The sequence below is a fragment of the Pistacia vera genome, unplaced genomic scaffold (assembly GCF_008641045.1).
Source record: "Pistacia vera cultivar Batoury unplaced genomic scaffold, PisVer_v2 Contig94, whole genome shotgun sequence".
Lineage (NCBI taxonomy): Eukaryota > Viridiplantae > Streptophyta > Magnoliopsida > Sapindales > Anacardiaceae > Pistacia > Pistacia vera.
The window spans coordinates 1,454,879-1,468,180 of record NW_022196823.1 but is presented as its reverse complement, the minus strand read 5'-3'; the positions used below and the strand labels follow the sequence as shown (position 1 = coordinate 1,468,180).

At 35.3% G+C, this 13,302-nt stretch overlaps 2 protein-coding genes across 2 annotated transcripts; both read left to right on the top strand.

The window, feature by feature from the left end:
* The first annotated feature begins 503 nt into the window (after positions 1-503).
* Positions 504-1,643, top strand: LOC116120562 (ethylene-responsive transcription factor ERN1-like). The gene has a single exon (XM_031406510.1). The coding sequence runs from the start codon at positions 504-506 to the stop codon at positions 1,641-1,643; it is 1,140 nt and encodes a 379-aa protein (XP_031262370.1).
* A 7,026-nt stretch (positions 1,644-8,669) lies between these two features.
* On the top strand, positions 8,670-12,683 carry LOC116120505 (protein argonaute 7). Its single transcript, XM_031406450.1, has 3 exons — positions 8,670-9,285; positions 9,845-11,081; positions 11,216-12,683. Exons 1-3 carry the CDS (start codon positions 8,943-8,945, stop codon positions 12,672-12,674), a joined length of 3,039 nt encoding a protein of 1,012 aa, XP_031262310.1. The 5' UTR covers positions 8,670-8,942; the 3' UTR covers positions 12,675-12,683.
* The last annotated feature ends 619 nt before the right edge of the window (positions 12,684-13,302 follow it).

Here is a 13,302-nt window from a genome sequence, read left to right as displayed (position 1 = left end):
ACCCATTTGCAAGCTGATCAATTACGAGTTATTACGTTGGAGTTATAAGAGAAAGTTTGTAAGATTGTTTTGTAAGTATAATATTACTAGTTATAATAACTCAAAGCCCCACGATGGATAAACCCACAAAATCCGAGAGCGTAAAAATTAGTACTGAAAATACCCAGCGACTCGAACAAAATCATATTGAAAACTGTAGAAATTGTATAATTCATTTTGCAATTTTAAATAATTGCAGAAGAATTAAGCTGACTTGGTCAAGTATATAAGTCATCTATGTTCTTGAATTCTCCACAACGCGTGAAAGTGAAATCTCCATGTCTCATGCAAAAGCCGAATTAAACAAACAACAAAGAAGTAGCTACAAGAAGTAGAAATCTATCTGGCTAGACCCCTCACAATCATAATCCCTCTTATTCTTACGTATAAATATATAATACATTTCAATAAAACGTAACAAACGAGCTGCAGATAAAAGGAGGAGTATGTTGGGTAAAAGAAAGATGATTGAAGGTGATGAAGAAGTGAAGGAAAACATGGGGTGGAGCCAAGTGATGGAGGAGGCGACGGCAGCAGCAGCATTATGTGGAGCTCGACGAGGAAGAAAACGTTACGTTGGGGTGAGACAACGACCATCGGGGCGATGGGTGGCCGAAATTAAAGACACCATACAGAAGATTAGAGTGTGGTTGGGCACTTATGATACTGCTGAACAAGCTGCAAGAGCTTATGATGAAGCCGCTTGCTTGCTCCGTGGAGCCAATACTCGAACAAATTTCTGGCCTTGTTCCCCATCTTCAAAATCAGTTCTTCCTTCAAAGATCACGAATCTTCTCTTGCTTCGGCTTAAAGCTAGGAACAATAATGTCAATGCTTCTACTACTTCAATGGTTACCACTTCGCTTGTTAGCCTGCAGGTTCAAGAAACTGCAAATGCTATAGAAGATCATACTCGTAGCAGCCAGTTTGATGATTTCTTCAACGTGCCTGAAGATTGCACCGTTAATACTGAAAATAGTGATAGTGCTACATTTACCACTAGTACTACGACGATTACTAGTGATTACATGATGGATTGTTTTGACACAAGTTTCAGTTCTCGTGCAGAAGATAACTGGAGCAACGTTGATGGCGACAACAGTAGTCATGAGGAAGAGAAGAAATTAGAGGGACAAGTAGTTGAAGAAGAGATTAATACGGAAGTGATGGATTTTGGATTTGTTGATGATCTAGGGAAATCTTGTCATTGTTCTCCATTTGAGATAGCGGAGGAGATTATGAAGCCAATGCATGAGGATTATCAAATTCATGGGGATCATGATCCAGCAATGCTAACAGAGACCATGAAGAGGATGAAGTATGAGCGTAATTTCTCAGCATCGCTATATGCTTTCAATGGTGTATCTGAGTGTTTAAAACACAAAGAAAAAGGCAAATCTGAACATCTATACACTAACCTCAGAGTTAATGAAGTGAAGAAGGAATTAGATGAGAAGGTGCAAGAACAAGTTGGGACTCCACAGGCATCAACAGAAATGGGGTCATCTACTTCTTCTTCTTCTTCTTCTTCCACCAAGGAATGTGATGATCAATTCTCTCTTTGGAGCTCTTTAGATCTTTCTCCTATCCGCTTCTCCATATAGTGGATATATAGAAACTAATATTAATTCCTTTTCAATTAATTAGTTTGATAGCATATTGATTTCCCTTATGCATATGCATGCATGAACTTAAAAAAAATTGTTGTCTCCTATGGTTGGGGTCCTTTATTGATACTTTTCCTTCGGAAAAATTATGTATGAAAAATTAATTTATGAAGATGGTAGGTTTATTCAAGAATAAGAAGTACATATAGGATCAACAAATATGTTAAAGAGATTATCAATCTCAATTATGTTAAGAAATTAATTAATTATATATATATATATATCTTATTGTGATTGGGCTGGCTTGATCTTAATTTCAGCTTAGCAACTTTCGTTCCAACAGTAGACTAGTCTCTTTCTCCGTCTTGATCACTCGTAGAGATAACTAGGGTTGTCCGGTCCAACTTATACGTACCTTAATTAATCTTTTGAGACCTTAAAACTGTCGATCAGATAAGAGTCTCAATGGTCACTTCTATTAGTGACTAGGGGGACTCAAACTCAAGAGCTCATAAAACTTATTTTATTCTTTTACTATCAAACCGTTTAGTGGTAGTTTAAAGCCTCAAACTTGCTTTCAAATACTCTCAAGTTTCGTATCGTTTTCCATTGATTCTCTGATTTAACACTCATTTTCAAATATCAATTATCAAATTGTGAAAATTGAATTAAAAATAAGTACATTATTATATTAATTGTTTCAGTCAAATTTTATAACTTTATTATAATAAAGATATATAAAAATCCTTGAAATAGTTTATTTAAAAATTTAATGTAATCGTTGCTAATAATATGAGTCAATTTCAAAATATTTTGTTGTTGTAATAAAGTGGTATCTATTAGAAAGTTTATATTATTTAAATTAGAATCAAATTTAGAATGAGAATTATTGAGAAAAAACTATTAATTAAAAGATTTACATGAGGAATTTTTAAAAAAAAAAAAAAAATTTCAAAATCGAAGGTTTTTTTTTGCAAAACGACACTTTCCTCAGGCTAGCTAGCGACATCTCGTACCTGACCTAGGGTAAATATTGCTTAGGTCCAAAATATTATTTTTGCTTTTAATATATTTGCTGAACTATATGGGTTTCCTTTATATTCCCCACGAATGCACGACACGTCGTTCTCATTGTAAACCACGTGTCACGGTGTCAGATAAAAAAACCGACTTGCAGTTAATTTTACTTTGGCCGGATGGGAAGTCGTTAATATTCACAACCTGCATGTCGGTTTTCCGTTAAACAACTTGTCGTTTAACTTCAGACGACATGTCATGCCTTTGCTGAATATCATATAAACCCCATATGTTTTAAAATATCATTTAGCCCCTATATCTGTCAATCTGAGATTCTGGATGGACTTACAGAATATTTTTCCTAAAGAATAGTTTTAAATCATTTCCTTGGCCACACGTCGTTTATGGCATAAAGCCATAAACGACATTGCATCCATGATACGAACGACAGCTAGTGATTTGTATTAAGAAAATCACTTACACCCCCTACAGATGTGTAAACATCCGATAAGCCCCTAATATTGCTAACTGCATTCGGTTGCCCTGAACTCTTTATGTGTATCGTATGTTATCTCTGTCTACAAAATACTTCACTAGTTCACTTTTCGTTGCCTGGATTTTGCTATGTTCGAGTATGAGTTAACCTGCTGATGAAGATGAACAGATTAAGAATTCTGTGGCAAAACACATATAGTTTCTTTGGTATGTGTTTTTTTTTTTTTTTTTAAGTTCTTTTTCTATATATAAAAGAAATCGGTAAATTTTAAAATGAAAATTGAAGTTCTTACAAGTATAAAGTTGACCAATTGTTCACCACTTCTTTTCTTTGTTGGCTATGTTGAATTTCTCAAGAATTTGCGGAAAATTGAAGTATGATATATTCCTAGCAGCTATTAGCTGGGATTGATCATAGGAATTCTCAGGATTTTTCTTAGAATCTTAGCCAGCCACTCTCAGAAGTCTATCCTTTCTAATCTGTCACAAATGAAGTTTGTTGAAGATGAATGTAAAATTAGAAAAAGAAAGACTACCGAAGAACAACTTGATGGAGGATGAAGTTTAATCTCATATAATTAATTAGCTTTGTTCCTGAATTTAGTTTTTTAGATTCAAGCTAAAGCATGGTAATTCTTTCAGCGAGTTCCAAGTTCTTTCCAGGATTGCTACTGCATCTATATTTCTCTACAATTTTTTGTTTATCTCATAATGGTGATAGTGTTCTGGAACTTTTTTGTTTTCTCTTGATCATCATCAATGGTATACTAGATCATATAAATAAAATGTTCCAACCAAGAAAAAGACCATATGTAACCAAACTTTTAACCTAAATTCTGTAATGGAGCGAAGAAAATGTTTTTAACAATCTTGATTCTTCTATATAATGATAAGTGTGATTTGTGAATCTCTTGCACGAAACGTATCTCAAATTTCAAGTTTGTGAAAGACATTAATATATATGAGTCATGCAGCGGCTGCCGGAGACCTTTGATTGGTGAGACAATCTGATCAGATTGATTAAAGAACCTAAGAAATATAATAAATAGGACCATGTTGACAAATATCAAGCAACTGCACGAGCTTCGTGATCAACAGCTAGCACCATTAATGGAGACTAAATAATGGTTTTTTGTTATGAATTACGACGTCCAATTTCTCACTTGGGTCCATTTTTTTATCAGATTCATTTCCGAGTTACCTTAAACTAAGCTATCGACATTTCAAGTGCAGCAATATGGTCATAGTGGCTAATCAAATCAGATTAATGATCAAATCCATCAGGACATAATAATAACAATTCATCAATATTGTCGATCTAAAACATCATTATAGTAAGTTCAATAATGAAGATATGAAGTCATATATTCAAGATCTTTTTAAAATATTGTAGGATCTTCTTGATTTTCATAATCATATATGTAATCCAACTTTCATGTTTCTGGTGTAGATTGTTGAAAACCCATTTGCCTGAATCATTTTTGTAGCGGATGAGATTAAACTTTCTTTTTTTTCTCTTTATTAAGTCAAACTTTTATCTTTAAGATAGAGAGAAACTACTGTTTAAGCACGCTTTGTTTTTATTCTTTTTTCTCCAATAGGGATATTAATTTGTTTATTTATTATTCTATCCATCATTATTTTGAAAAACAAAAAAATAATTATCATAAGAGCTATAATCCTGGTGTCTTTCCATTAGCCGGGTTTAATTTAGTACCAGTAACCGATGATTGAGTTGCAGAAGCAAAAGAACAAATATTATATATTTGATGAGAATGATTTTGATTAAGTCATTAACTCTTAATTATTTTTACACCTCTCATAATTCACGTATTAATTCTCCGTTCTCAGTAGATATTTAATATATATATATATATATATTACTTTTGGCCTTGATGGGTCATAGTTACGTAAATTAAGGAAATACTTGAGATTTTCTCATCATCATCAGCACTCCACTATTGAATTTTGTAAGCCATGCTTTGCCGCAGCCAGTCACCTCACCTCCCATTAAAAAAGTGGTCATCTTTCAGTTGCAATTCCTTTTACAAGCAAAATCCAAGACGAGTTTTCATTTTCAATGAAGATTCAATTAATCCGAGATTTTATATCACATCTTATCGATGCTGAAAGGCATCACAATTCACAACTTGACAACAATCTTAACCCACTTAAACGGTTGAGTTTTTATTTTTTGGGTATTTGTATTGTAAAGTGCTTTATATGTGTCAAATTTTGATTCATTACATGAGCTAGAATTATTCCATGGAAACTTTCATATTTCTCTTTATCCTTATCGAATTCTCTCTTTATAAAGTTTGACATTCTTATATGTAAGGCTTGGCCTACCAAATGCGACGAACATGGGTTTTTCCTAATCAAAGGCTTGTCTTGAGGTATGAATGATGTTATCTATAATTGTTCTTCATCTTGGTTAGATTTCTTTTTGTGGATCATATCACAAGGCATATCTTGTGATAGGATGTCTTTGTCTTTTATCATTCGCGTGCTTAAGATAGACAAACAAGAAGAGATTAGGTTTTCAGTCTATTAAAGTTGTGTTTTTGTTCATATCCTAGGATCTGTCCTAAGGTAGAATGATCGGTTTTTTTATGGCCTTTTTGTATTTTCTTTCTCTCTTTTAATGATACTACTTACTTACCAAAAAAAAAATACTACACTATATCTAATTCTTTTTCATTTATTTCTAATTTTCAACCCTTTTTTTTTTTTTGGTGATTTTCTAATGAACTAAATCAACAAAAAAAAAAAAAAAAAGGTTGAGATACTACACTATATCTAATTCATTTTCATTTATTTCTAATTCTCAACCTTTTTTTTTTTTGGTAAGTAAGTAGTATCATTAAAAGAGAAAAAGAAAATACAAAGAGGCCATAAAAAAAGGTTGAAAATTAAAAATAAATGAAAAGAATTAGATATAGTGTAGTTTTTTTTTTTTTTGCTTTTATTCTTTATCTCGAATACGATATCATAAAACATACGTTGATTAGTCTGCATGAGGAGTTAGAAATATTGCAACATGCTTAATTAATTAATTAATTAATTGATTATGACTGGGTCAATAAAGAAATGAATGAATGATTAATAAGATGTGCGTAAGGTATTTAATGGGTCAATAATCCAACATTAAGACGACATGATATAGCAACAAAGCCAAAAAGATGAGTTCCGATATCATCATCTCAAATCATGCCTTTCATTTAGCCGTTGACCCTTGTAAATATCTGATTATTCAATCAATACTTTATTGATTAATATTTTATTAACCTTTTTTAATTTAATTTGAAGGTTTATTCGGGGCCAAGGATATCAAAGCTTGTCTCTCGTCCCAAATCAATCTGGGGATGATAATTTATTGCCTCCAGAAATTTGGACACTTTTTATTTCGAGCATAACGTGGTGCAGCCGCCGGGGCTATTAAGCTGCATGGGGCGCACTTGAAAACAGTTCATCAGGGCTTGGGATTCCTTGCTTGGATAAGCCGGGCTATTGCCTATTGCCTATTGCTCCTTGTTTACGCCCATTTTCTACACTTTTTATTCCTGTGCTCATCGTTTCCCAGGACTGGAGGCAACTTAAGTTTCTCTATAGGTCTCGTAACATGCCACTTAATTGCCTGAATTTCAGGCTTAACATATTCTTTTTTCATTATTAATTAACATTCAAATTTCGAACCAGTCCAGTACATATATATAATACAATATTATTGTGTTATCGTTTGGTAATGTAATAAGTTCATAAAGTGCTCGAAATAAATACAGCAAGCAAAGCAAGAGATTCTTTATGCCTTCAACGAGGTGCGCAACTGAAGACTGATCTCAGTGAGATTTAGTTGCCAACCAGGAGCCCTAATATGAGGAGATTGGCAGATAATGAAGCTTCATTAATATTCGTATATAAACTTGTAGTTTTCCATCCCAAGTACATACATAGAAGACCAGTTCGGACGTCCTATCCCATTTGACATCTCATACATTATTTGTCCTTCTCTCTTGTTTTATATTTTCTCCATCTTCTGTAATGGCCTAGCCTTGCTAGTCATTAGTCAAAGTTCCATCCTTTGAGACCTAGCTGGTTAATGTTCTACCACAAAAGATTCCAAGGCTCTCAACAAAACACAGAAATAACCCTAGATTTTTTTAGCCAAAAGAAATATCATTGATGGAGATGAATTGAAGCAAATATAGTCTTTTCATTCATTCAAATGTATGACGAAGAAAGCAGAGTAGGAAAGCAATAGAAGATAAAGCCATGATCACAACTCTATAGTTGGTTGGTTGGTGAATGAAGTCTCAGCAATTCAGTGAGGATTAATTGAGAAATTTGGCATGATTATCGCTGTTCCTTTAGTGTTATGATGAATAATGAAGGTGAATTTGCCATGTGTCAAGCTGAGCTAAGTTAGAAACTATTAAGTTCTGACCAATCTCATCTATTTTTGTCATATGTTGAAAAAAAAATTATAAACAAAAGGCAGAGTGGACTATAGTGGGAATGACGTGGTCCTAATCTTCAAAATCCAAGGCTCCACACTAATCATATTGTCCCATCATCACATTCCAACAATGTTTATCCTTAAAATATATATATAGGAACCTACCGTCCCAAGTGCTTCAATGGTCCGTCTCTCAATCCCCGCCACTACCATTAATCATGTTCACAAAAGCTGAGGCCAAAAGGGAGGCTTTGAAGTAGCAATGGAATCAATCAAATGTGATCATGAAATATATTACTAAACCACACTTTGTGTGGTAATTAATTTTTGTTTTAACATTCATAATCAGCCGCTGTTTCTGGAATAGTAAGTATGCATCTCTATATAAAGATGACCCAGAAAGAGTGAATAGACAAAGACAAACCATTCATGGAGGTGTTCTCTGTAGTTCGAAGGTTTTTTTCAATATTAAATTCTGGCTGTCGTTGAACCTGTATCTATGTTGCAGTTGGGACTTTTTCTAATTGAGTAAAACACTAAAGCTGTACTTATAATTGTGTGATTTGCTGAGGTTTTCTCCATGTCTCCCACCCTCAATATATTTATGAAATATTATATTAGGTCTGCAGAACTGTGTCCCAATAAATCCAACATGTGCAAAACATAAACTTTATTAATTGATCTTAAATTAGTCTATGATAATGATGAAGGTGATTAACACGATGATGTTAAAAATATTCATACTATTAAAATCAAATTTTTTTAAACAAAATTTGACCAATTAACACAGGAAAGTCCAATCACCATCAGCAAAAATATACTTTCCTTTTGATGAAATTTAAGCCTTTCCCACCTCATTTGACTTCAAAGAAAAAGCCTAGATTAGGCTTATATTTTCGCCAGGTAGTCAATGGATGATAAAGGGTATGTATCAGTATTCCTAACTTAACCCATATGCTTATTTTACACAAGACTGCAAAAAAATTTCAAATAGTCCTTAACTTAACTTACCCCTTTGTTGATGTGCCTTTTTTAACTTTCTTTTAAGGCAAGCTCAGTTACTTTCTTTTCCCTCTGAACTTCACCTCCAATACCATCATACCTCCTTAATAAGAATCAGAAACTAGACACAAAGAACTTCAGCAACTAAAACCCATAACATCTTTCTCTCTCTCTCTCTCTCTCTCTCTGCAATAAATACAGTTTCTGCTAAAAAAAAACTTCCCTTTGATATGAAAAGTTTGAACCTTTTTCTTTCTCTCACACACATGCTCATAAGTCATAACTTCTGATTCTACTTCACTCTTGCTTCTTTCTTAATCCAAGTTATGGAAGAAACAGACGACTCCAATGCAAACAAGAAATGCACCACCAAGACAAGGAGTTTCAGAGGCAGAACCAATCCTCACAAGCATCAGTATCAGCATCAGCTGATTCAATACTCTAATCATTTTGGATTCTGGAACCAAAACCAGTACAACCCAAGATATTACCCTGCTCTGCTTCCTTTACCTTCGCCTATACCTTTACACCTAGCTCTAACTCCACCTCTCCCTCAAAACCATAACTTTAGATCAAAAACCCATTTCCACAAACCTTCATGTAAGCTCAATAATCCTCCTCTTGCTACCTCCTCTGATACCCAACTCCCAGTTGTTACAATTTCACCAGGTACTCAAATATATATGAAGTTCCAAAACCACATCTTTTCTTTGATTCTTTCTTTTGCTCTTTTCATTCTTCTTCCCATGCCCTGTTTCTATTAAATGCATGGATGGTTTTAGCTTGAAGTTCTCTAGAAACAAAATGTCATAAATACATAGAAGCTTAGGATTCTATGAACTTAATGAAGATTTTTTTTTTTTTTTTTTTTGTGAGCAGGTTAGTTCTTTATCTGCTTTTTGTAGGCTGCTTCAGCCGTCTTCTTATTTCATTAGTTTGTATGTGATCCATAAAGTTTATTTCTTATCCCAAAAGAAGGATTCTTTAGATGACTTTGGTTTAGTTTTTTCTTTAGTATGTAAATATGAGAAGTTTGAGTTTTTAGCAAAAAGGAGAATCTTATGTATTGACTATTCTGAAACATGAATCTTAAGTTTCTGGAATGTGTTTGAATCAGTGTTAGGTATTGGTATTTAACCAGTGTTATCTGGAATTACAATTTCAACATATATCAACTTGTAGGAGTTCAACTCTGTTACTCACTATTTGTTTCAACGTATGCAAACAGCTCCAGAGCCTGAGTGGGTTCAAAGGAGAAGCAAAGTAACCCCCAGAGGAGGTGATGGAAGGAGGATGATGGCTGCCAAAACACAAGCACTAGTGGCCACAAAGAGACCAGACTCAGGTGGCGTAGAAGGACCAGTTATCTCTCTCCTTGCCAATCATTTTCTGGTCCAGTTTGACCCATCGCAGCGAATTTTCCATTACAATGTCGAAATGTCCCCTAATCCATCCAAGGAGGTTGCGAGAATGATCAAACAAAAACTGGTGGAGAACAACTCAGCTGTGCTCTGTGGCGCTTACCCTGCATATGATGGCAGAAAGAATCTTTACAGTGCTGTTGAATTCCAAAATGATAGGCTTGAATTCTTCATAAGCCTCCCAATACCCTCTAGCAAGTCACGGTTGCCATATGGAGAATTCAATGATCTGAAACAAAAGCAACAACAGCTTAAACTGTTTCGAATAAATATCAAACTTGTGTCAAAGTTTGATGGGAAGGAATTGAATAGCTACTTGAGCAAAGAAGGTGATGATTGGATACCCCTTCCTCAGGATTATCTCCATGCTTTGGATGTTGTCTTGAGGGAGAGTCCAAGTGAGAAGTGTATAACCGTGGGAAGATCACTCTATTCGAGTTCGATGGAAGGGACTAAAGAAATTGGAGGAGGAGCTGTTGGATTGAGAGGATTCTTTCAGAGCCTTAGACCAACACAACAAGGACTAGCACTCAATGTGGATTCTTCTGTGAGTGCTTTCCACGAAAGCATTGGAGTAATTCCATACTTGCAGAAGCGTCTCGAGTTTCTTAAAGACCTTCATCAAAGGAAGACAAGGTGCTTGAGTGGTGAAGAAAAGAGAGAAGTGGAGAAGGCACTGAAGAACATCAGAGTCTTTGTTTGCCATAGAGAAACAGTTCAGAGATACCGGGTTTATGGATTGACAGAGGAAGCTACTGAAAACCTCTGGTTTCCAGACAGGGATGGGAAGAATATAAGGCTTCTGAGTTACTTCAAGGATCACTACAACTATAATATACAATTCCGAAACCTACCTTGTTTGCAAATAAGTAGGAGCAAACCATGTTATCTTCCTATGGAGCTCTGTATGATTTGTGAAGGCCAGAAGTTTCTTGGGAAGCTTTCTGACGATCAAACAGCAAGAATACTTAAGATGGGTTGCCAAAGACCAAAAGAACGAAAAGCCATTATAGATGGAGTGATGCGGGGACCTTTTGGTCCAAGGTAATTTGAATACTACTTGAAAGGATTTTTTTATTTTATTTTAAATCATGTGTGTCGATCTTTAGTATTTGATCCTCATTGGTCTTAGATTTTGCTCGAACTTTTTCTTAGAATTTAGAGTGTTTTCTTGACAGTGGCAACAGAGCAAGCGAATTCAAACTTCATGTCTCAAGGGAAATGACAAGGTTAAACGGGAGAATTCTCCAACCTCCCAAGCTAAAGCTCGGCGATGGTGGGCATGTAAGAGATCTTGTTCCTTCTCGCCATGATCGTCAGTGGAATTTTCTTGACAGTCATGTCTTTGAAGGAACCCGAATTGAAAGATGGGCGCTTATAAGTTTCGGTGGCACCCCTGATCAGAAGGCCAGCATTCCAAAGTTCATAAATCAGCTATCTCAAAGGTGTGAGCAATTGGGCATCTTTCTTAACAAAAACACAATTTGCAGCCCTCAGTTTGAACCAACCCAAGTGCTTAACAATGTCTCTCTCTTGGAATCTAAACTCAAGAAAATCCATGAATCTGCCTCGAACAATCTCCAGCTACTGATTTGTATAATGGAGCGAAAGCACAAAGGATACGCAGATTTGAAGCGAATAGCTGAAACAAGTGTTGGGGTGGTAAGCCAGTGTTGCTTGTACTTAAACCTTAGCAAGTTGAGTTCACAGTTTCTAGCAAATTTGGCTCTCAAGATCAATGCCAAAGTTGGTGGATGCACAGTAGCTTTGTACAACTCATTACCGTCACAGATACCTCGCCTTTTTCAGCTTGATGAGCCAGTTATCTTTATGGGTGCAGATGTTACTCATCCCCACCCACTAGATGATGTTAGTCCATCTGTTGCTGCTGTGGTTGGCAGCATGAACTGGCCAGCAGCAAACAAGTATGTGTCAAGGATGAGGTCCCAAACACATCGACAAGAAATTATCCAAGATCTTGGAGCAATGGTTGCGGAATTGCTAGATGACTTCTACCATGAAGAAAACAAACTCCCGAAGAGAATAATCTTCTTCAGAGATGGGGTAAGCGAAACTCAATTTTATAAGGTGCTTCAAGAGGAATTGCAATCCATTAGAGAAGCTTGTTCAAAATTTCCTGGTTATAGTCCTCCCATTACATTTGCAGTGGTACAAAAGAGACATCACACAAGGTTGTTTCCATGTGATAACGATCCATCTTCGACTCAGAACCAGATTTCCAATGACAACATTCCCCCAGGGACAGTTGTAGATACTGTGATAACTCACCCAAGGGAATTTGATTTCTATCTTTGTAGTCATTGGGGGGTGAAGGGAACAAGCAGGCCAACTCATTACCATATCTTATGGGACGATAACCATTTCACTTCCGATGAACTACAGAAGTTGGTTTACAATCTCTGCTACACATTTGTGAGATGCACCAAACCTGTTTCCTTGGTGCCCCCTGCTTATTATGCCCACCTGGCTGCATATAGAGGCAGACTTTACCTTGAGCGATATGAGTCTTCAACTTTCATGGGAAGTTCTTCCACCATCTGTCGAGCTGCCCCTCCAAAGGCAACGCCTCTTCCCAAACTTAGTGAGAATGTTAAAAAGCTAATGTTCTACTGCTAATTTTCTTGCTCCAACTTTGCATATCTAGAATTCTCTGTACAGTCAGTAAATTGGAAGAAATTGATCACTATTGCTGGCTATCTCTCAATGTTAAAGAGTAGACAAATAATTGAAGGCTTAACTAAATCAAGCAAATATAGAGTAAACCTCCCCAGGTTTAGCAAGGAAAAAAAAAAAAAAAAAACCCTCTTCATTAATCATTGTTTAATGTTATTTTACCTGCAAATAGATTTGGGGAAGGTTTTTTAATCTATAAGGTTGCGTTTGGTTCGGGATGATATAAGATTAATCATGTAATCTTTGTTTAATTTTCAAGATTCTCTTGTTTGGTTGTCAAGTAATAAACTATTACATAATCTTTTATTATAAATAGTGTTTATTGTTGGTAATATTTGGGGTAATCAGATTACCTTCTCAAGAGGTGTTAATATAAGATTACCGAGGTAATCTTAATTTTGACCATATTTTACCTTTAATCTTTTATCATTTCGAACACATTTGCCCTTATATGTCTACCAAATAACAATTATCTAGGTCTCTTACATTTGAAAATATAGCTAAAACACCCCAATCACAAAAAAATTTAAAAGTTAACAAAATACTCCCAGTCACCCAAGACTATCGTCGA

What these genes read in the sequence shown, in the direction of transcription:
- LOC116120562 (XM_031406510.1), top strand. Translation starts at nt 504, where the DNA reads ATGATTGAAGGTGATGAAGAAGTGAAGGAAAACATGGGGTGGAGCCAA.
- LOC116120505 (XM_031406450.1), top strand. Translation starts at nt 8,943, where the DNA reads ATGGAAGAAACAGACGACTCCAATGCAAACAAGAAATGCACCACCAAG. An exon ending in AGTTGTTACAATTTCACCAG is followed by an intron (nt 9,286 to 9,844) that starts GTACTCAAATAT and finishes GTATGCAAACAG; the next exon opens with CTCCAGAGCCTGAGTGGGTT. An exon ending in CGGGGACCTTTTGGTCCAAG is followed by an intron (nt 11,082 to 11,215) that starts GTAATTTGAATA and finishes TTTTCTTGACAG; the next exon opens with TGGCAACAGAGCAAGCGAAT.